The sequence below is a fragment of the Halichoerus grypus genome, chromosome 5 (genome assembly GCF_964656455.1).
Source record: "Halichoerus grypus chromosome 5, mHalGry1.hap1.1, whole genome shotgun sequence".
NCBI lineage: Eukaryota > Metazoa > Chordata > Mammalia > Carnivora > Phocidae > Halichoerus > Halichoerus grypus.
Window position 1 is genome coordinate 118,582,638 of NC_135716.1, and position 21,021 is coordinate 118,603,658.

The window sequence follows — 21,021 nt, forward strand, 5'->3', positions numbered from 1 at the left end:
CAGAGGGAGAGGGAGAAGCAGGCTCTCCGCCGAGCAGGGAGCCCGATGCGGGGCTCAATCCTAGTACCCTGGGATCATGACCTGAGCTGACGGCAGCCGCTTAACCGACTGAGCCACCCAGGCGCCCCTGATCATGGTTTCTTTATGTTACTCTTCTTTATTTACCCCCACGTTGGTGGGTTGTTTTACTTCTTTCTCCTAATCTGACTTAAATTTTTTTTTGAAAAATATTACGCATTTCTAAACTTTCTTTTGTCTTTTCTAACTTGGTAGGGGGATTCATATTCAAATTCCACCAGTATTTTTAAGTGTCAACTCTGCCAGGCTCTGCGCTAGGTGCTTAAACACATCTAGACATTATTTCCATTTCATAGATGAGAAAACCAAAGCTCAGAGAGTTCAAGTGAATGGCCTAAGATTGTAAGATTAGTATGGAGCAGCTGCAAGAATAACAAATAAGACTTAACCATAAACCAGTGAAAAGAACTCTAAGAAGAATATGACTAAATAGTATGAGATACAGAGAGAGATTTTTTTTTCCTTAAACAAGGGATGAGGAGAAGAGTCAGGAAAATCTTTGTGAAGGAGATGCAAATAATCTAGGAGATATCCAGTCAATCTATGAACAATTGAGAATATTTTTTCTTCTAGTCCATCCATTCTCACTTTAGTTAGGTATAATAATTTATGTTTATGACATATAAAAAAAAAGTAGATAAATTGCCACTAAGTGGAAGATAAAATGGTAAACATGGTAGAAAAGCATTTTATTTGATGATATGTGGAGTATAACTACATTCATAGGCTTTTAATATATAAAGAATGGATCTGATGGAAGAAGACCCATTGTCAGCTTTGAAAATATGTCCTTTCACCAAGTTTAGTTACAGTGCTCGTAATATAAAACCAGGCCTTGAAATGCACGGTGAATATGCTGATTCTGGGTACAAATGAATCCTCCACTTCTGAAGGCTTGGTATGGGGTCCGATTTAGGTCTCCAATACAGGTCCAGTGATTTTTGGTCCTCTTTTGGGAAACACACCATTTGGCATGATCCTGGTAAGAACTGAAATAAGACTGTCCAGATATCTTAATTGCTTTGACATTGTAGACATGGTAAGGAAGGGAGCAGTTTGAAGGAAGCTCTTGTCTCTTTCGCTGCCAGGTTTCTGTTAGCAAGTGTGTCTTCAAATGTTGAGCCATCCAGGCTGCAAAGATGTCTAGAGTTTACAGGGAGAAAGATAGCGAGGTTAGTATTTATACTTAGATAAGTCCCTGAAAATATCCTCAGCAATGGAAATCATCATTCACCCCTGATATGTGGATGTCACAAGCACAGTAATAACAACATAATTGAGATAGTGGATGGGAGAACATTTTGTGAGTGCTAAAGTGATATGTAAATAAAAGTTATTATCATTATTACTAAGATGACATTGGTGTTTAAAAATGTCTTCTGTTCCATGCAAGCAAGAGAGCAATATAGGTTTTTGTCCTGAAAAGATCTTCGGAAAGAATAAAGCTAGAGAAGTAACCAGGGGCCAGCCTCTAGCGATCTTTGCAAATCATGCCAAAATGTTTGGATTTTCCTGAGATCAATGGGGCTATTTATTTATTTAGAGTGAACAGAGGGGAGGGTGAAAGGGAGAGAGCAAATCTTCAGCAGTCTGCTCTGAGCACAGAGCCCAGTGCCTGGCTCCATCCCATGACCCTGAGATCATGACCTGAGCTGAAATCAAGAGTCAGACACCAACTGAGCCCCCCAGGCGCCCCTCACTGGGGGAGCTGTTACAGAAGTGTTCATGGGGAATTAATAGAAACTGGTTTATGATCATAAATATCAATCGAGAGGCAATGTGGAGGATGAACTGAGAAAGGTGCATTAGATTGGAGATAGGGAAAACATCAGGTTGTCACAATAACTGTGACAATAAACACAGGTGGGACTGTGGCAGTGGCAGAAAGTTTGGAGAAGAAAAGATAAAAGTGAGTGTTACAAAGAACCTGGAACTGATTGAATTTGATGACTTGATAGAGAGATCTGGAGTCCCCAGTTGACTCTGCAGAATACAAGAAAAATAGTGGATTTGTGGGGGATAATGATGAGTTTGGCAGGTTGAATTTGGTGTGGCTGTGCCACCTCCAAGTAGAAATGTCCCACCCACTGTTGAATACATCTGCCAGTCCAGAGGTCTGGGGTGCAGATCTAGTCTTGGGAATCACCTGAAGCCATGCTGGAATAACCTAGAGTGAGTATGTAGAATGAGATAAGGAAGAGTAGAGGACCACATGGCAACTCTGTCACGTAAGGAGTAGGCAGAAGAGACTTAAAAGAAGTGGGAAGAAGACCAAGAGACTATATACTCCCCAAAATCAGGGAGGGGGAGTGTTTCAGGAAGGAAAGGGTTTTAACAGTACCAAATTCTGTGGAGGCTATTTCTGTCCTGTTAATTTTTGGATCTCTATCTGGTGCCTAACACAGGGCTTGGCAAGTGGTAGGCATTCAGTAAATTTTATGTAATATAAAAGGAGGGAAGCAAGCAAGCAAGCAAGGAAGGAAGACAGTGAGGTCAACTAAGAGAGTCATTGGTGACTGGGGAGAGATTGGAGTGTCTACAGGCAGAGGCTCAAGACTGCAGTGAAGGAGCATCGAGCAAGCGAATGTTCTGAAGAGTTTTTTAAAAAGAAATTTGGAAGAAAAGAAGAAGCAGAGAGAAGGGGATCTAGAACTGAGGGAAGGTTTTTAGGAATGTTTGTGTGCTAAGGGGACAGAGCTTATAGAGTGGGTCTGTTGAAATAGAAGAGGGAGAACAGATCGAGTGGATGAATCAAGGTATTCTGAGGCTGGGATGGGTTCCAAGGCACAAGGGGTGCACTTCTTCTGTTGGGATGAGAGAAAACTCGTGAAAAGGAACGGAAACAGATAAGATTGTTGAGAGTGGGTATGTTCTTTTTTTTTTTTTTTTTTTTTTTTTTTAGCTATTTTTAAAAATTGAAGTATAGCTGACACATAATGTTACATTAGTTTCAGGTATAAAACATAGTGATTCGATAACTCTGTACATCATGCTATGCTGACCACAGTGGAGCTCCCATCTGACACCATACAATGCTATTATAATACCATCGACTATATGCCCTAGGCTGCTCCTTTCATCCCTGTGACTTATTCATTCCATAACTGGAAGTCTGTACCTCCCACTTCCCTTCACCCATTTTGCCCATCCCTCCACTCACTCCCTTCTGGGAATCATCAGTTTGTTCTATGTATTTATGGGTCCATTTCTGCCTTTTTTTGGGGGGGGTGTTTGTTCATTTGTTTTGTTTTTTTAATTCAACATATAAGTGAAATCATTGTCTTCCTCTGTCTGACTTATTTCACTTAGCATAATACCCTCTAGGTCCATCCATTTTGTCACAAATGGTAAGATCTCATTCTTTTTAATCGCTGAGTAATATTCCATTGTGTATATATACACCACAGCTTCTTTATTCATTCATCTATTGATGAACACTTTGGTTGCTTCCATATCTTAGCTACTGTAAATAATGCTGCAATAAACATAGGGCTGCATATATCTTTCTGAATTAGTATTTTTGTTTTCTTTGTGTAAATACCCAGTAGTGGAATTATAGGATCATGTGATATTTCTATTTTTAATTTTTTGAGGAACCTCCTACTGTTTTGGGTGGGGTTTGTCCTTGAAGTGATTTCTCCTTGGTGATCTCTGTTCTCTCTATGAAGGAAAAAGTGAGGCTGAGAATGAGGTGTCAGGGTAATGTAAAGGACTTGAGAGTAAAGAAGGCTTAAAATAGCTGCTTAGGGAATGGAAAAAAAGGAGACAGCTGTGGTCCTGTGCCCAACCGAGGCTGGAGACTGAGTTTTCACCCCTGGCTGGATGGTTGTGAGATACTTTGGCGGTTGGATCAGCAATTGTGCTATTCAAGCAGAGCAGGCAAATGTCTGAACTGATCCAACTTCCCTTTTCCCTTTCTTTCCTATTTCCTCCCTTCCCTTCTACTTCCCTACCCCTGAATAATCAGAATATTTCCTCTGTACAATCCAAAGTGAGCCCAACAGCAGAGTTACATATGGTTGGATCATGATCTTTCATACCATCAAGGAAAAAATCAGACTTTGCAAAATGGAGGAATTTTTGGCCCCGGGCTGACTGAAGTGCCATGAGGTGCCGGCTAGGGATCTCTGATGAGCTGGACCCAGTGCACAGCTGCGGCATGTGAACGAGCTCCTGGTGAAAGATGGCTGGGATGGAACAGCTATAAATGTTTGGGTTATAGACCAAGAGCTGAGAATCTGGATCAAGAAACAGAAAGAAAAGTTGAGAATTAGGACACAGATGGAAATGCTTGTTGATATTATAGATCTTGTTGTGAATTAAAAAACAAAGCAAAACAAAAAACGAAAAACAAGAGTATTCCCTTCTTTAAACCAATAGCTTTCAAATTACTCTTGGTTAAAATAGTTGACACCTATTGAGTACTTCCTACTTTCCAGGCATCGTTCTATGGGTTTTACATGGGTGTACTAATTCAATCCTAACAATAATCATATTAGTAAGTTCTTTTATCATTTTCTTCATTCTACAGATGAACTAATGGAGAATTTATGTCATATGCACAGGGTTATAAAGCTTGTAACTGATGGAGTTGATATTCAAATCCAGGCAGTCTGGCGTTGGAGGTCATATGTTCCTTTCTCAAATACGTACATATGCAAAAGTAGAGAACTCCCGTGCACTGATCATCCAGCTCAACGAATGGTCAACTCATCAGCATGTACACCTAATCTCTATGCTACTTATCTCTATAATCATTACGGGAACTCAATTAGTTAAACTAGGGCTTAACTTGGGTGAGAGCCTCAGTAATCCTTGCCATAAGGTAGAAATTTAATGAAAAACATATTCTAAATCTCCTATACTTAAAGGTAAATCATTCTTTACTACAATTTAGCAGCATCCTCAGTAAAAAGAGATTGGTAAAACAGCGTTCCTACTTCTCCTTCTCCCCCACCATAGTTTTCCAAATCCAAGTATTTTTGGGGCTTGAGCTTGGGATCTTAAAGGAAGATCACGTGGCTTGGAGCTGTCAAGTTGGTGGTCTGCAGGCAACATGTAATCTGCACAATTATTTTCTTAAATAAGATTGAGACCATACTTTCTTCCCGACTCTCTCCCACCCTCCCATCCCTAGATTCCTAGTTCCTCTTGAAAAATATGGAGATCTGATACCATTAGGTCTGCTTTTCTGCAGAGCCACATGGCAGAGCTGAGGCTTTTGAGGGGAGAGTCAACTGTCACTGTCCCCACTGCCCATGCGGCGTTGTTTGTCTGTTTCACCCATTTTCATTACCTGCCTGGCCACTGCAGACATTTGAAAATACTACCCCTGATCAATTTCAAAGACTTCATTGGTGGATCAGGAAACAAAGGTCTAGTAAGTGAACCTGTTCAAGGTCTCACCATGGCAATGCCAATATTAGAATCTACTAGAATCTAGGTATCAGAGTGTTAATGAATAGAGAAATAGATGAAGTAATACATTTATTAATACATTTCCAAATCCTTTCTTTAACATTGGTATCTCTTTTTTAACACACTCTAGTGTTACCTATTGCTTCATACTGGTTATACTTAAAAGTTATGCAGATGCCAGTTTGTCCATGTCTTCTTCCTGTGGGTGGATAATCATAGCCTTCTTCAGGAGTTGGAGGAAACCGGGGAATAGAATGAATCAGCCAGATTCCCTGGACTCTGTTCCACAGCAGTAAGCCTACCAAAAATACAGTTAATACAGATACATTAGAAAAACAAATCTCCATTCAACAATAGTGTTCAAAGCTGCAACATTTAAGCCCATTTATATTTCAGGCCAATGTTTTATTTCATTAAAAATCACAAAGATTATGCTTGTTTTTCAAAGATTTCAAAACCAATTCGGGCACACATCACATTGCCCCATTACTGATAATAAGCCACCAAAAAGAGAGCCAGGGCAGCCACCCTGTGAAGAGTTAAGAGGAATTTCATGTTGTAATCATAAGAAGAATTTGTTTTGGCAGAATGCAAATTTGCTAAATTGGAATTTGACCTTGTTAAACTATATAGTCACCCGGCAAGCTTCAGATAATGAGTCTCTTTACTGCTAAGCAGCTAAGCTATTTTCAAAACTGGCTAAAAAAGAGCTGAAAGAGAAAAATATCAAGTGGAGAAATGTACCTGTGGTAATTTGTAAGAAACTGATGCTCGCTTATGTGTAGAAGACTAGTCAATTCCACAAGCCCAGAAATAAGAAGCAAAGAGAATTAAAAGAGAAGCCATGCCAGAACAGCCCAGTTAATTGTGTTTAGTGAAGTTTCTAGAGCAAAATAACATGAAAACCGGAAAGGAAGGAAACAGAAAGATTTTCATCATCTTGTGACATGGCAAAATGAATCCTATCCAACAGGCATCTGTGACTATTTCTGTGTTTATAAATAAATTGGGATAGTTTTGGTATGCTGACTAGACTTTCCAGTTTACATATAACCATGCAAATATAAAGTATTCATGTTTGTCTTATTGTTAGAGTGGAAACCAAATGCCTGCCAGTTATTTCTTTTGCAAAGAACACACTTTAAGAAAGAACACTATTGGTCTCTCAGTGGATATAGAATTATTCCCTGTGTCCAGGGGGAAAATGTCCAAAGTCCTGTTGCCTAAAAGAGCTGGATGACCTTCAGAGGCTCTCTTCTGCCCAGATGAGTGTGCTGTTTGCCTGAAATCCTAACCCCCTGATACTAATGCCACAGGATGTCAGGCACCTGTTGACAAAGAGAACACCCCCTCTGGACATGGGGTCTCATTCCCTTTCCAGTCTTTTTCCCAAACCCTTTTAGCAACTAACAGGGTGGAGTGAGAATGGTGGTTGAGGGTTGTTGGAAGAGAGGTTGGAGAATGTGCTGTATTATAAAAATTGCTGCACTCTATGCTAATAAGACCATCAGGGAGGCAACTGGGCTAAATCAAAAGCTTTGAATGCTCATGACATTTGACAGCCATTACAAATTATATTCTTAATCAGAGGTTGCAAAGTGGCAGCCTACTGGTCAAATCTAGCCTGTAGATACATATTATTATGCTCACAGAGTAACTTTGAGTTTATTGCCAACATTTAAACACTGGGGAAATTTTCCACAAATACTAATTTTCAACATCTCCTGAAAAATTGCATCCCTAAAAGGCAAGCTGAATACTATCTGCCCCTTTTGACAAAGTATGCACCCTCCAGTTCTTCAATGACTTGCTAGTTCAGCCCACCTGGCTTGCTGACGTCCATTTGCCTGCCGCTGAAGGCATTTGTGTTTGGGACCTTCTGAAAAATACTTGTTGCCGTGGGAAATTATTCATGATATATTAAGTTGAAAAGTGGTTGAAAATAGTCATTACAATAGTTTTATAAAAATGTTTTAAAATACATACTATAGAAAAAGTAAGTAGAAAGGATTATTGTGATTATCTAGTGGGTCCTAGGATTACAGATTTTTTGTTGGCTGGCATTTTGAATTTTTAAATTATATATATATATATATAGTTTATAAATAGAAAAATAAAATTTCCTGTAATAAAAATTATAATATATGTAACAAAATTACCATAATATAAAAAAATCTATTTAAAATACTCTTCAAAAATATTTATTTCAAAAGGAACTGTACACTAAGAAGAATGAATTTTATTCTATGTAAATTATACCCCAATGAATCTGACTGAAATGTGTGCATACACACACACAAACATACACACACACAACACACACATAGATAGACTGGTTGGTATTCCCAGTAGTCAGTACTTGGATTTCTCCTATAAAGCATGTATTTTTAAATGTTAAGAAATAAAAAGGAATTTGTGAAAAGGAGATTTCCAAGTCAAATGATATAATTATAACCTGTGATATAGGAATCATGCATTTTGATAACTCAAACCATTAAAAAGAAAAGCTATCTTTTTAGTGTGGAATATAGGAATATTCAAGATAGAACGTTTAAGAGAATGTTGATTTCCAGGAGGAAAGAGAAACTAACAGCTTTTGTCATACCTTTAGTGTGTCCATATTTTCTGCTGTAATAATTCACAGAGGTAGGGACCCCATCATTGTATAGTAGATAGGCTGTGTTATTATTCTGCAGGAACACATTAGGGTTATAATGGTGTAAATCTTACACTCGTAAATGCTCACCACATTTCTACCAGCCGCCCAGACTGCAGTACAGAGCTTTCATTAATACACATGAGAAGTCATCCATTCTCCTAATGGGCAGCTTCCCCATCAATATGAATTTTGAGCCATGCAAGACAGGGAATAGGAAGTCCATTCTCAACCATGTCTGGCTTCGTCTCATGTGACAAGTACCCTATGCATTGTGATGTGCATGCGAGGGCAACATTCCTATTTCTCTTGGTTGTTTTGGACCCGCGTTTCTCATTTGGCAACCAGTGTGTAATAAAGGAGTACTTAAATATTTGTTCAGGAAATGAAGTAGGAACAACCAGCCAAGGATTACACCTGGGTTTTTTCCACTGATATTAGAGGCACAATATGGAACTGGCTGTCAGGGTCTTTCTGGGTTCCTCTGCCTACATTGTGCTTCACTGCTTGGTCATAGTTTTGTGTTTAGTCAGGATTCCTCATTCTCTGCTCCCACTACTTCCCTATAGGGGAGGATTTTCCTTCAATCCATTTCTCAGTGTCACTTCACCTTTCTTGCTTGATATTTTCTGCTTAGAAAAAGTGGTGAAGTTGAATGTGTGATATTGGATTGCCTCTGGTAAGGCAAAATATGCGTAAATTTTCTGAACAGTTGGCCAAATCTCTGAGTAAAAATGAAGCTATTATTCTGGTGGTATCTCTTATGTCATGTTTTGGAAATGTGCTTATATTTGTTCTGTGTGGTTCCATTTCATTTGTGTCATGATGCAGCGATTCTTATGGAAGCCAATAATGTTGATATTTAAAAAAATCTGGGGACATAATTAAAAGCAAGAAAGGACAACCCAGCTCCTTTAAAAAAAAAAAAAGGCTCCTCCTTTTCTGAGAGAAAAGAAGTCAATAACTGAGTCGCTTACAGTTGCTTCATTATTTGATGTAATCTAAAAACTTTTTTTTTTTAAATGCACCATATAGTCTGTGAAGCATTCCTGGCTACTATATTTATGAATATCCAGGAAAAGAAGCTGTCTTCTTATCTTCATTTTCCACAATTGACCATAGCTACTGTTGGCGTTCATGTCCTCTGCCGGAGGACTCTGACGGTTAGTGATTCAATGAGCTGGCGTTGAATGTGGTCATGAGGCCATTGTGTGCCTTTGGCATGCAATGTGAAGGGGCTCTGGGAAGATTCCGTGAGGAACTTTATTCTTATAACAGACGAAGTGTATTATTCTAACCAGGAGGGTAACAATAAGCTAAGGTTAAATGGGATGTAGCTCTAGTGAAGAGAGGCTCTCTGATAAAGGGGACAGACCATGGACTTAAGAGTAGGTAGGCCTACGCATGTGCCTCTGGACAGCTTTAGTTCTTCAACACCTAGGCTGGGTATTATTTTGCCTACTGGATGTTGGACAAGACTAGCACAGTCTTGGCCCCTAGTCCAGCAGGGAATATAGACGGAAAAGTACAGGCAACTACAATATAGTTTGATAAGCGTTACTATGAAGGTGTATGGAAGGTTCTTACTGACAAGGCCAAAAGAAGGGAAACAATTCCAAATATAACTGAGATATAGGCCGAGGTCATCTTGACAATTGAAATTAAAACCAGTTGGTCTGATCTTGCATTCTGCTTTCTGTTAGAATTCCAGGTCGGGTTGGGGGAGTTATGTCTCACCATCATGCCTGGCACAGAACTCCAGCTTCCAAAGAACACCCCATCTCCCTTGGGTGTCACCCACTATTGTTGCTCTTCTTCTTTTGGCTCTATGCCAATCTGACAGGGAAATGAACCCCTTTACTGTCATTTTCTTTCCCGAATCCATCACTCAAGGCCTTGTGTAGGAGCAGGTTTTACTGAGGCTACAAAACATTGAATGGTTTTACATCACTACACCGACTTGCTCCCGGTCTCCCTCTGTGTTTCTTACGCTTTCTAATTCCTAGCTCTTATCTACTCTTTTCTATTTTGCAGAGCAGTTTAGCTCTCTTGCCCTCCTAGGCTCTGGGGCTAGTGTTGTGCCTCCAAAGATCAGTATTATACTCTGCCAAAGTAAGAACCATCTGCCCCAACTAAGGTAAATGACAGAGGCTCTACCATGTTGCTCTTTCTCTCCCCAGTGGGGAAGGGAAGAGTAGAAGCGTTGATTTTCTCACTGATGGGTTATGCTCCCGGCCTCCATCCCCAACCTTGGAAAGAAGGCAGTTTTGACTTTACATAATAATCTATTAATTTAAAACAAGGTTGCTGCTGGGATTCAATAATTTTAAAAAGCACCTAGAACAGTGCTTGGTGCACCTTACAAATAAATTCTTACTTTGTAATTTGGCTCTGAAGGCTGGTCTTAATGGCAGGTGAATAAAGTGAATATTAGCACACGTAGGGACAGCTGTCTGCATGTTTTAAGTAAATACTCACATATACATGCACCATAGTGCTAAGGTCTAACACAGTATTGTGGGGATTAGATTTATTGACTTGTGGAAAGGCCCAGTACACTGTAAGTGCTGAGTCATTTATACACATTGATTTCTCTGTAAGTGAGTGTTAGGAATGCAGCCGTGCATGCAACCGAATATTATTGTTTGACTTTATTTGTCACCCCTGGTTGGAAAGCAGTATCTTGTCACCGAACAGCAGATGGTGCCTGGAACTTCGGGAGACTGCCCACAGTGAGCCAGCAGCCTACTTACCTGTGTCTTTTTGGCTGGTTAGCTCATTGTCTGATCAAGTCCAGATAGCAGGTTTAGTCTCCATTCAGGCAAGTTAGTTCTGGGCCTTGCACTAGAGCCCTAGCTCTCAACCTACTATTTGGAAAATGATAAATTAAAAGGCAGACCAAGTGGAAACCTTTATGTGGGCCACCACCACTCATCCCCACCATAGCATCAGCAATCCATCCCTCATGGCATATTGACTGCAGGTCTCGATTGCATTATAACAGGAGGGGGTTCCTTTCTATTTCTGTCAGAGGGATAAGATAGCAAGTACTGAGTGAATTGGCAGAGTTTGGCAGCCAGAAGGCTTCCATATGTAATTAGTTCACACCTTACCCAGCGATACTATTGGATATAGTGCTGAATGTGCCAATAATTTGGCATTGCTGTAGAGTCTGATGACATATGCCTTAAGGTTTTAGATTGATTCAGATTCTGCGCTGGCTTACTTCAAGTTGCTAGGATTGGGGGTTTGGTAGGTTAGCCGTTAAAATCTTTTGGAAGCTTTAGATTCTGTTTCACGCATTTTATATGATTCAGATGAATGATTAACCACAGCTTACCTTGGAGGCGTGTGCTTCATATAGCTGTTGTAATGTCCTTCCCAGCACACTCTTGGTGGTGTTCATGAGCTGCTTACTCCTTCTCCAGCTTCTGGTTGTAGAGTCTAGGTATAGGGACTCTAACCCAGTCTGTCTGCTTTCCTTGTCTTGCCTTTTAGGTAACTTATAAAAGATAAACCTAACAAAGGAAATAATTACAAATTACTAACGTTTATTGACTGCTCCCCTGGTGTTAAGCACCTAAACATATCATTTTACTTGTGTTTCCTAAGCCTAAGGAACTTGCTCCAGCTTTCTGCCTCTATTCTCACCTTTACTTTGCTCCTTCCCAGAGAAGGAATTGCGAATCTGACGGCTCGAGAGAGTAACCAGCCCGGCGGGGAGGGTCCCTGTAGGGGAAGCCCATGTATGAATTGTACCCATTGCCCGTGGCTCTCTTCTGTTTCCACAGTCCTTATGGCTGCATTAGGGAGAGGCCAAAGCCCAGGGCTGTACTGCAAAGGCCTTGGATGTGTTTTTCTCTTCTGCCCCAAGTGCTTGGCATGCTCGTCTCTTTGTAGCTGGCTGGCTGGGTCTGAGATTTGGGTCTGGCATGCAGAGTAGATGGCACCTCCCTTGAGCCTCTGGCCTAGGCCACAATCTTCAGCTGTTTATCAGACTGCCCTGCATTGAGGATTCAGGGCCAAGACCAGCCAATCAAGTAAGCATTTTGCCTTCTTTACTCTTATCTCCTGTTTGTGTATCTTCTTCAGGTATTTCACAGGGAGGAGCGGTGGTTGGATCATGTAGCCCAGGGCTTCTCAATGTGCTGTGTTCACATTTCAGGCCAGATCATGCTTTGCCACGGGGGGCTGTACTGGGCATCGCAGCCTCCCTGACCTCTACCTATTAGACGACAGTAGTACTCCTCAGCTCTGCCAATCAAAAATGTTTCCAGACAATGTTGAAAGTCTCCAGAGGGCAAAGTCACCCGGGTCTAGCCAAATCCTCTCTAATAGCAAAAATCCCACCATGAACTGTCAAATACAATGAAGCAAACATTCTAATGCATTCACTATCGCCACACGCCAGTGTCTCCCACTGCCCGTAAAAGCTTCACATTCTACGCTTGCTTCTATTTACACGAGCTCTTTCCCGCCCTGCGCATGCGTTCTTACTCTCAGCGCAGGGTCCTCACATGTGGCAGGAAACCTGAGATTATGCTTTGCTGCGGGCCTGATGTTGCTCCGCCTTTTGACTCTCACAGTGAGTTGTAGCAGCTCCAGGCTGCCTCCCTGTCTGCTCAGTTCAGCATTCCCTCTGACGGGTGTTGCCAAGTGAGATGTCCATTCAGTTGTGGCAAAAGTACATTTTATGTGTCAATCACACTGTGGTGGCCCACCACTGAAGGGCCGGAGAACTCTCAGTGTCACGACATACCAGATGAGAACTCGTGCTTTTAAACATTTTTTTTGGGTAACCATTTCCAGTTATATTCTGAAGACTCCTGAATCTGTTTGTAGCCCAGACCTCTCTGCTGAGGTCCAGAGAAGCCTACATGCATACATGTCCCAGAGACCTCCAGCTCCATATTTTTGAAACCAAGTTTATAATATTTTGCTCCAACTCTGCTCTTCTCTGCAGCTAGGGAACACATCCGTACGGTCAGAGAAGCCAGCAATATAGAAGTCTTTCTTAACTTCTCCCTCTCTCCTACGACCCTCAGCCCACTTGTGGGCGAGTTTTCTCAGAGTGTTCCTTCCTCTCTAATTTGACTGCCATTTCTCGAACGAGGGTCCCCACATTGCCTCGCCCATAATGTGAGTCCTATTGGTCTCCATGACTCTAGCTAGACTGGTCTCCATTCAGCTGGCCTTCACAGTACTGCCAGTGGGCTTTCTCAGATATGACCCTGACCACATCACATCCCTGCTTGAAGGTCTTTAGTAGCTCCCTTTGAGGGTCGAGTGCGGACTCTGCAGCCCAGCACACGAAGCCTTTCATGACCTGGCCATCGCCTCCCGCTGAGCTTCCCTCTCACCATCTCCCCATGTTCTCCTGAAGCACCAACAACACTGAACTGCTTCCATGCCTTCTCGGTGGCTTTTTGCCTTTTTGCCCCTGTACCTCCTCACTGCTCCCTCTTGGGCCTGAGATGCCCTTGCAGCTCCCTGGTTTTTCTGAGCAGCTCACCTTTGTTCTTAAAACTTAGCTCAAAACTACTTCCTCAGAGAAGTTTTTGGGCTCTGTGCTCCCCAATGGCCCCATCTATGCCCTCACCCCATAACTGAGCTCCTGGAGGGCAAGAACCATGTTTCGTTCATATCTGTATTTTCTTTTTTTTTTTTTTTTAAAGATTTTATTTATTTGACTGAGAGATAGAGAGAGCACAAGTAGGCAGAGTGGCAGGCAGAGGGAGAGGGAGAAGCAGACTCCCCGCTGAGCAGGGAGCCCGATGTGGGACTCGATCCCAGGACCCTGGGATCATGACCTGAGCCGAAGGCAGATGCTTAACAACTGAGCCACCCAGGTGCCCCATATCTGTATTTTCAAAACTCAGCACAGGGCCTGGCATGTGCTCAGTAACTGTTTGCTGAGAGACTGAGTGAGCGTATCTGTGTTCTCTAGCCTGCAGTTTATGCAAAGCTTGATCCCGACCATAATGCCAAAACTAAACACCTTAATTAAAGACTGAAAAGGTGATCAAAGCTTTAGAAGAATCCATGACCATGATGTGATGCTGTGCTTAGTCTCTCTGACACTGTGAAGGAGGCCAGTGACCTAGTACCCAGTCCAACAGCTGCCTTGTGCTGCCTAATAAAAAGGTTACCCCAACAGTGCTGTGTTCGATCAAGCCCTCTTTCTCCTTCTCATAAGGGGAAGAGCAAGCTCCCATGTCAGACAAAAAGTAATCTGCCTTCTCTCCTTTGTCAGTCTCTAAAAGGATGTTGGAAGGGTTCTGTTAGGAAAGGCACAATGCAATGAAAGGAAACTGCCAACCAAGAGAGGCTGTCAGTCCTCCCCCTCCTCTGTGGCCACCAGCTGTGACCCTCTGGGACCAGCAAATCAGGCTCATTAGGGGCTGCTGAGCTCTTTCTCCGGGGGGAAGCTCTCCCACTCAGGAGCCTGCCACTATTTGGATATTTGGCCCATTTACACACTTCAATTTCCTCTCTTTTTAAAAGGGAGAGGCAGGGTGGAAGACTCCTTTGGACCTTTACAGTGAGCCGTTTTGCCTCAGATACTCTGGCTTTCTAGCTGCATGTACCGATCCGCACATTTCATTTACCTACCAATCCACAGCTTCGCCTTCTTCATTCCTGCACGATATTGTTGTTGCCTCCAGGACCCCAAAGAGGCCAAAGAAGAGCAAAGCAAGGGCTGTTCTCCGAAGTCTTGCTGTCATGTTTTATCTGCCACCTTCACGCCATGCCACAGCGGGAAACCTGCCCCCGAGACTGAGGACTCCGAGTCTCAGGTCTCTCTCAGTCCGTGCTGGCGCTGACGTTGGGATTCCATTTACCTCTGTTACCGCTGTTCGGGCATTTTCAGGACAGGGTGAACCTCATGTCATTGTGTGGTTCTGTCACAACATGCCAGCGTGACTCCGGAGGCTTTGGTGCTGAATTGTTGACTGTTTTGCAAAGTCATCAGAAGTTCTGGAGAGAAAAACGGGATATATAGTTAACTCTTCGGAGTGAACATCATGTAGTAGGAAGTTCAGTAGGCAGGGGAACTCCATGTTGATCAGTAGATGTTGAATTAAATATATTTCATGTTTTTCCCTCACGATGGCCCAGGAGTGAAAGCAAATGCTTGTCGGTGACGCACTGAGCAGAAATGACGAAACCTTATGTCTTAGTAATAGTTAGGATCTATCACTTCTAATACTCTCAGTCTTAAGTAAACATTCCCTAAAGTGTACTTCAAAGGGTTGCCTCAAAGTCAGAACAAATTTAATTGTATTTTACCAAAGATGTTTACACATTGTCTCCACCTCTGGTTTTAGCCACTCAACGTGGTCCTTTCATTTCCCAAGAACCCTTGGTGTCCAATTGGTTTTAATGCAATCAGGTAAACATATTGACTGCTCACCCTTCAGGTCAGATAAAAAATGTTAGAAAACATCTGTTTTGCCCAAACTATTCTTTTTCACTCTTGAAACTGAATTTGAAGTTGAAGGCCAAGAGAAAATGGCCCATTACCACAATGACTATAAAAAGGTGAGACCATTCTCTTTTTGGAGGAGGGAAGGGAGTAGACAGGCATATGAAAAGAATTTCTTAAATTGACTCAATTATTAAAGATGCTGTCATAAAAAGTAGCACTTTACCCTCTGTCTGGAAATCATTATGGCTCTGATCTGTCCCTCTGAATATGGACCTAGATCAGTCACTTAGGGACCCAGACCAAACTGGAATCTTGCAAATCTGGTTGAGTTGGAGTTTTTCAGGACTCAAGGTTCATGGGAAAGTGAGGGGTTAGGGCTCTATTTCTCTAAAGACAGAGTTTTGTGAAGGATGTTTGGACCACCCACCCACATCTTCCCGTGGTGCTTGCAAAAGGGGCAGAATTCTGGGCTTCAGTGCAGACCTGCTAACTCAGAATTCTTCCACTTCGGTTTAGGAATCTGCATTTTTTTTTTTTTAACAAGGTTTGTGGTGATGCTAATACACCCTAAACTTTGAGGCTTGCTGCCCTGAGCCAAGGCTGTGCTGTATCTGATAGGTTTGCAACCTATCAACTTGGTAAATAAAAAAAAAAAAAATTCTGATCATTTCTCTGTGGGTATCATTTTGTTTTATATATGTTTTTATTGCATTCAAAAAAAAAGGATTTCAGCAACTGTAAACTTTTCATCAAGTTTTAAAAATTTCATAGCATGAAGTTTATTTTTCTAAGTTAAAATAAAATAAAATTAATTCTATCTTATGATAGCTTTTGTATAAAGGTAATAGCTGAGTACCCTAGGCTTAAGATTCACTGATGCATTTAGAGAATATAAGCAACTTGTTTTCAGTTATGTAGGCTAAGGAACATTTGTTGAATAGGATATAAAATAATTCCTGTTTTCTCCTCATTACATGCTTAGCACAGGGCCTGACCAAAAGTAAATGATCCACAAATGTTAGCTAAGATTATTTTTACTACAACCTGAGCCCTTCCTGAGGTTGGGCCGGGGGACATCTGTATTAGGATGCTATTTGCTAAATCCACTTTTGTTTCAAGGTCTGGAAAAATGCTGTTAGGTTACTTTCTTTCAGATATAACTTTCAGTTAAGCTTTCTTATCTCCAGCTGTTGCTGACCTGATCATGCTGATTGTCAGTCTGTGACTTTTCTTATGCAATCACTAGGTATCAAACCCTGTCCTGGACATTGAGGGGCTCCAGAGATGTCAACATTACCCTAAAGACTAGATTCCAGTGTGTCCTGGTTTTTGCTAAAAGCAGTGAAGTAATGTGAAAGGAAACTGAATTTGGTGGATGGAGAAAATGCAAACTGGATAGAATGGTTTTCACAATATCCACTTTTGAAGCCCAAGTAGTAGAAGATGACAAAAATACCACAGATCCTTCACAGTACAATTACCTCTAAAAACAGTAGAAAACCCCTTCATTATAATTTAGCCGAGTATAGTGAACAAGGTAGAGTTCTTCACTTGGTCATGGGCTTCTTAGTTCATAGTTGAAAGTTTGCATTCATTCATCCAGTAATTCTGGAAGATCTCAGTCCTGATCTCCTTGAAATTGTGCCTCTTCCACTTTCGCTCTGTCCTATCATCCTAGTGCATTTTATGTCTCTTGCATGTACTCTGTCTCCTGGGTGTCTGTATTAATCCCGATTCTTTATTTGGATCTATCTTCCAGTTCTCATATTCTCTCTTAGGCAACATTATTCTGTTACTTAATCTATCTCTTCCAAATAACTAATTATATTTCTTCAGTTGTGTTTAATCTGTTTCTTAATGCGCCTAGTAATGCATTTCTAGAGGTTCTATTGGTTTTTTTTCAAAATTTTTTTCAAAATTTTCAGATTTACTTGGTCTTTTTTATGGTCTCTTGTTTTTTGCTCAAGAGAAGATACACTCTATCGCAAGAAGGAGATATGCTCAGTTCTTTTATTTCTGTAAAAATATTAAATATGTTATTTTATATTTTGTGTTTGATAATTCCAATATCTGAAGTCTTTGCTGTTTGTTGTTTCTGCAACTCTCTCTCATGATACCTTGCTACCCTGTGTGCTTTTTTACTTTCGACTGTGAGTCCATATTCTTTGAAGCCTTATCTGTGAAAATTTCTTGAGATTGAGATAAACTTGGATTTCTCCAGACCCTGGCTTATGCTGGCTTCACTGAAATTTGGTCATCCTTTGAGGACTTCTGGAAGTCAGGCTGCTGGCTTTATTTTTTTTATTTTCAATAGCTTTTGAGGTATGATTTACATGCCAGAAAATTTATCTGTTTAGGTTTAACTTAATGTTCAAACTTTTACAAGACTGTTGATGTCCTGAGTAAAATCTAGAATGTGACAGACTGAAGGAAAAAGTTGATATCCTTATTGTGGGAGGAAGAGGGGGACTGGAATTATTCTGATGAAAATTGATGAGACAAGCAACGTGATACAGGTATTTGTGAAACAAAGAATTATTTATGAAAAATGTTGTTAAAGGAAAACATAAGTAGAATTAATGGAAGAAGGCCAGAAAATGTTATTTTGTCAATTCCTATTCATCATTCATAGCTTTGTGGATGCCAGGCCCTCCTGGAAGCTATCCTTGATCTCCCTCAATCTGGCTTAGGTATCCCAGGGTTCACTGTATTTTTTTCAATGGGAGTAATTATCACAATGTGTTCTAATTACTTGGCTATGTTTCTGAGCCTTCTTCTCAAAAGCAGGGGTCCTCAAGCCGAATCTGGCCCACTGTCTGTTTTTGTAAATAAAGTTTTATTAGAACACAGCAACATCCATTCATTTATGTATTATGTATAACTATTTACACTGTGATGGCAGAGCTGAGTAGTTGCAACAGAGACTATATGGTCTGCAAAGCCTAAAATATGAACTTTTTGATTTTTTACTGAAAAGGTTTGTTCTAGTGTGAAGGGTATAAACTTCTAATGTATAATCTCTATCAGGGCAGAACAATGCCTGCCTGGTTTGCTATTGTATCTCTAGCACTTACCCTGGTGCTTATCACCTAGAAGGAGCTAAAGAAATATAGATGAATGAATGGATTGAATGAAAACGATTTCAGAGGTTTCTATTCTGGGGTTATGTGGAATTTATAATGAATTAAATCTAAACAGATAAATAAAAATGAGTATGCAGGCAAAATCCAATTTTAAAGAACTTATAATGTTATGTCAAAAAGGCAGCTGGGTACAGTGAAAACAATCAGGCAGGCCTGGGTTCCATGCCTGGCTCTGCCTCTCAAAAGTCTTGTGGTTTTTGGGGCGCCTGGGTGGCTCAGTTGGTTGAGCATCTGCCTTCGGCTCAGGTTGTGATCCCAGGGTCCTGCATCGGGCTCCTTGCTCAGCGGGGAGCCTGCTTCTCCCTCTGCCCCTCCCCCTGCTTGTACTTGCTCTCCCCCTCTCTCCCCCTCTCTCTCTGTGTCAAATAAATAAAAAATCTTAAAAAAAAAAAAAAAAAAGCCTTGTGGTTTTGGCTTTTTTTTTTCTTTTTTAAGATTTTATGTTTAAGTAATCTCCATACCCAACATGGGGCTCGAACTCACAACCCCTAGATCAAGAGTTGCGTGCTCCACCAACTGAGCCAGCCAAGCGCCCCCACAACAGCCATGTGGTTTTGACCAAACTATTTAACCTCAACACTGTCAGCTTCCTTCCCTCAAGGTGAGGCTCATGATCTGTGCTTTCAGAGAGTGCTCTCAGGATTCAGTGAGGGGCTGTGTGCATAGCCTCTGGCCCATGACGAATGCTTATTAAATGCTGGTTCCTTCCCTCCTTGTTTCCTGTTCTTCTGTGACACTGTTATATCTTTATCTTTGCTGATGGACTAAAAACAGTCTTTTGGTGATACGGGTTTAATGACCACAAATAAACCTACATCACTCATGTTTACAGTCGTCCTTGCCCAGATAAAAGTCAATGTTTGACTCAAATGGAGTGCCTGTTACTGAAGACTTGAAGCTGAATTTTCATCCTGCCCCCAAGGGCAATGAGCTTTTCATTCTCCCCTTACTTCACTATTTAAACATCCTAGCCATACACACAGAATCGATCAGAGCAGAGAATTCCCCTGCAATTTAAACCAATGACTTCAGTTCTAGAAAAAAGTGATGGCTTGAACTGGGGTCTCTCTGGGTGTTGATAAGTTCTGCTTGGTCCAGTGTAAGCAGAATACGGCTTTTCAGTCTCAGCAGGGCTCTGTCCACGGCCCGGGTCTCCCTGGTAGCCCTATAGCTTTGGGCAGCTCACTTTACATCCCTGATGTAGTTTCTTTTAAAATGGGGATTTTTCCTCTTAAATTGCAGGGGTTTGGGGAGGAATAGATAAGATAATGTAGATTCCAATGAATGGAATTTAAAAAATGGTATAGAAACTCAAGTTTGCATGGCCGTTTCCCTCCGTCTATATCCTTTCTCTCCCTAAAGAGTGGGCTGGCCTTCCAGGGGGGATCAGGATTCTGCCTGTAGTGGGAAAGAGCCTGTTATTCGGGGGCAAATGGGCGGGGTTCTCCTCCTGCCTTCTGTCACCAAGTAATTTTGTGACCTTGGCGGGACACTGAACGCTTAGTATCTCCCTTGGTCAAACTTGGATTAAAAATACCTACTTCACAGGGTCCTGGTAAAGGATCAGAGGGAATAATACATGCCCAGTTCCTGACACAGATGAAACCCTCACTAAATGGTTACTACTGTTATTTTTATTCTCAAGACTTACACATTTGGAAAGAGGTATCTTTCAGTGTATGCGTTTCAGTGACATTTTCTTCCCACCGAGTTCTTGGAGGTCTCCATCAATTCTTTGTTGTGGCGTTTCCAGCCCCCAATGCTAGAAAGCTGCTGAGGGCCTTGTTCCAGTCCCCAGCCCTAAGGCTACTGGCGCCATGGAGAGGTTGGCAAGAAAATTAGCATCTCCCCTGACATTTAGTGACTGAATTTTCTCTTCCTTAGTAATAGGCAGAAGTTTGAAAATCACTGAGCACCTGTAAATAGAATCTTCGTTAGCTAACAGGTCACCTTCCTTCTACCATAATTATGCATATGACTTGTTAGACTGTTTTTGAAGCATCTGCTTGAAAAATCCCTTTAGAGTCACACTTTGAACATAACTCAAGGCATAGCCCTCCTTGATAGCAAAAATAAGCCACTCTACAGCCTAAAGCAACCTGACATTTTCTACTAGATATCAATATTTTCCCATCTGACATTTAGTAGATCCTAGGCAGCCAAAAAAAAAAAGAAAAGAAAAGAAGAGAAATACCAGCTGCTTCTAAGGTTATGATTCACCATTATTGTTCTTATCCTTATGTATTGTTAAGATCTGCCAAAGTGATATTAAGATTGTTCAGATGAGTACTCCTTTA

The 21,021-nt window shown here is 41.3% G+C and overlaps 2 protein-coding genes across 4 annotated transcripts in view; one reads left to right on the forward strand and one right to left on the reverse strand.

Moving 5' to 3' along the window:
- Nucleotides 1–752: 752 nt before the first annotated feature.
- On the reverse strand, nt 753–15,297 carry DNASE2B (deoxyribonuclease 2 beta). 2 transcript variants are annotated; one of them, XM_036089889.2, is made up of 6 exons: nt 14,765–15,297; nt 11,493–11,670; nt 8,102–8,186; nt 5,633–5,794; nt 4,119–4,316; nt 753–1,221 (listed from the first exon to the last, which is right to left on the reverse strand). In XM_036089889.2, exons 1-6 carry the CDS (start codon nt 14,875–14,877, stop codon nt 881–883), a joined length of 1,077 nt encoding a protein of 358 aa, XP_035945782.1. In that variant the 5' UTR covers nt 14,878–15,297; the 3' UTR covers nt 753–880. The 2 variants fall into 2 exon arrangements, with proteins under 2 accessions (XP_035945782.1, XP_077928959.1); XM_078072833.1 differs by lacking the exon at nt 14,765–15,297 and adding an exon at nt 9,890–10,074 and having other exon boundaries at nt 11,493–11,628.
- Nucleotides 15,298–15,598: 301 nt separating this feature from the next.
- LOC118534196 (uricase) overlaps nt 15,599–21,021 on the forward strand; it is a 31,094-nt gene continuing 25,671 nt past the window's right edge. The window contains exon 1 of one of the 2 annotated variants that reach the window (XM_036089895.2): nt 15,599–15,694. In XM_036089895.2, coding sequence (XP_035945788.1) covers nt 15,665–15,694 — 30 coding nt within the window. In that variant the 5' untranslated portion in view covers nt 15,599–15,664. The remainder of the gene's footprint in view (nt 15,695–21,021) is intronic. The other variant, XM_078071726.1, reaches the window with a different exon arrangement.

Excerpts from the sequence above, each read along its gene's own strand:
- DNASE2B (XM_036089889.2), bottom strand. The coding sequence starts at position 14,877 with ATGACAGCAAGACTTCGGAGAACAGCCCTTGCTTTGCTCTTCTTTGGC. Across the intron at positions 4,317-5,632 it reads TAACCAGTATGAAGCAATAG|ATTCTCAGCTCTTGGTCTAT; the intron begins GTAACACTAGAG and ends TTCTTGATCCAG. Across the intron at positions 1,222-4,118 it reads GTCTGATTTTTTCCTTGATG|ACATCTTTGCAGCCTGGATG; the intron begins GTATGAAAGATC and ends TGTAAACTCTAG.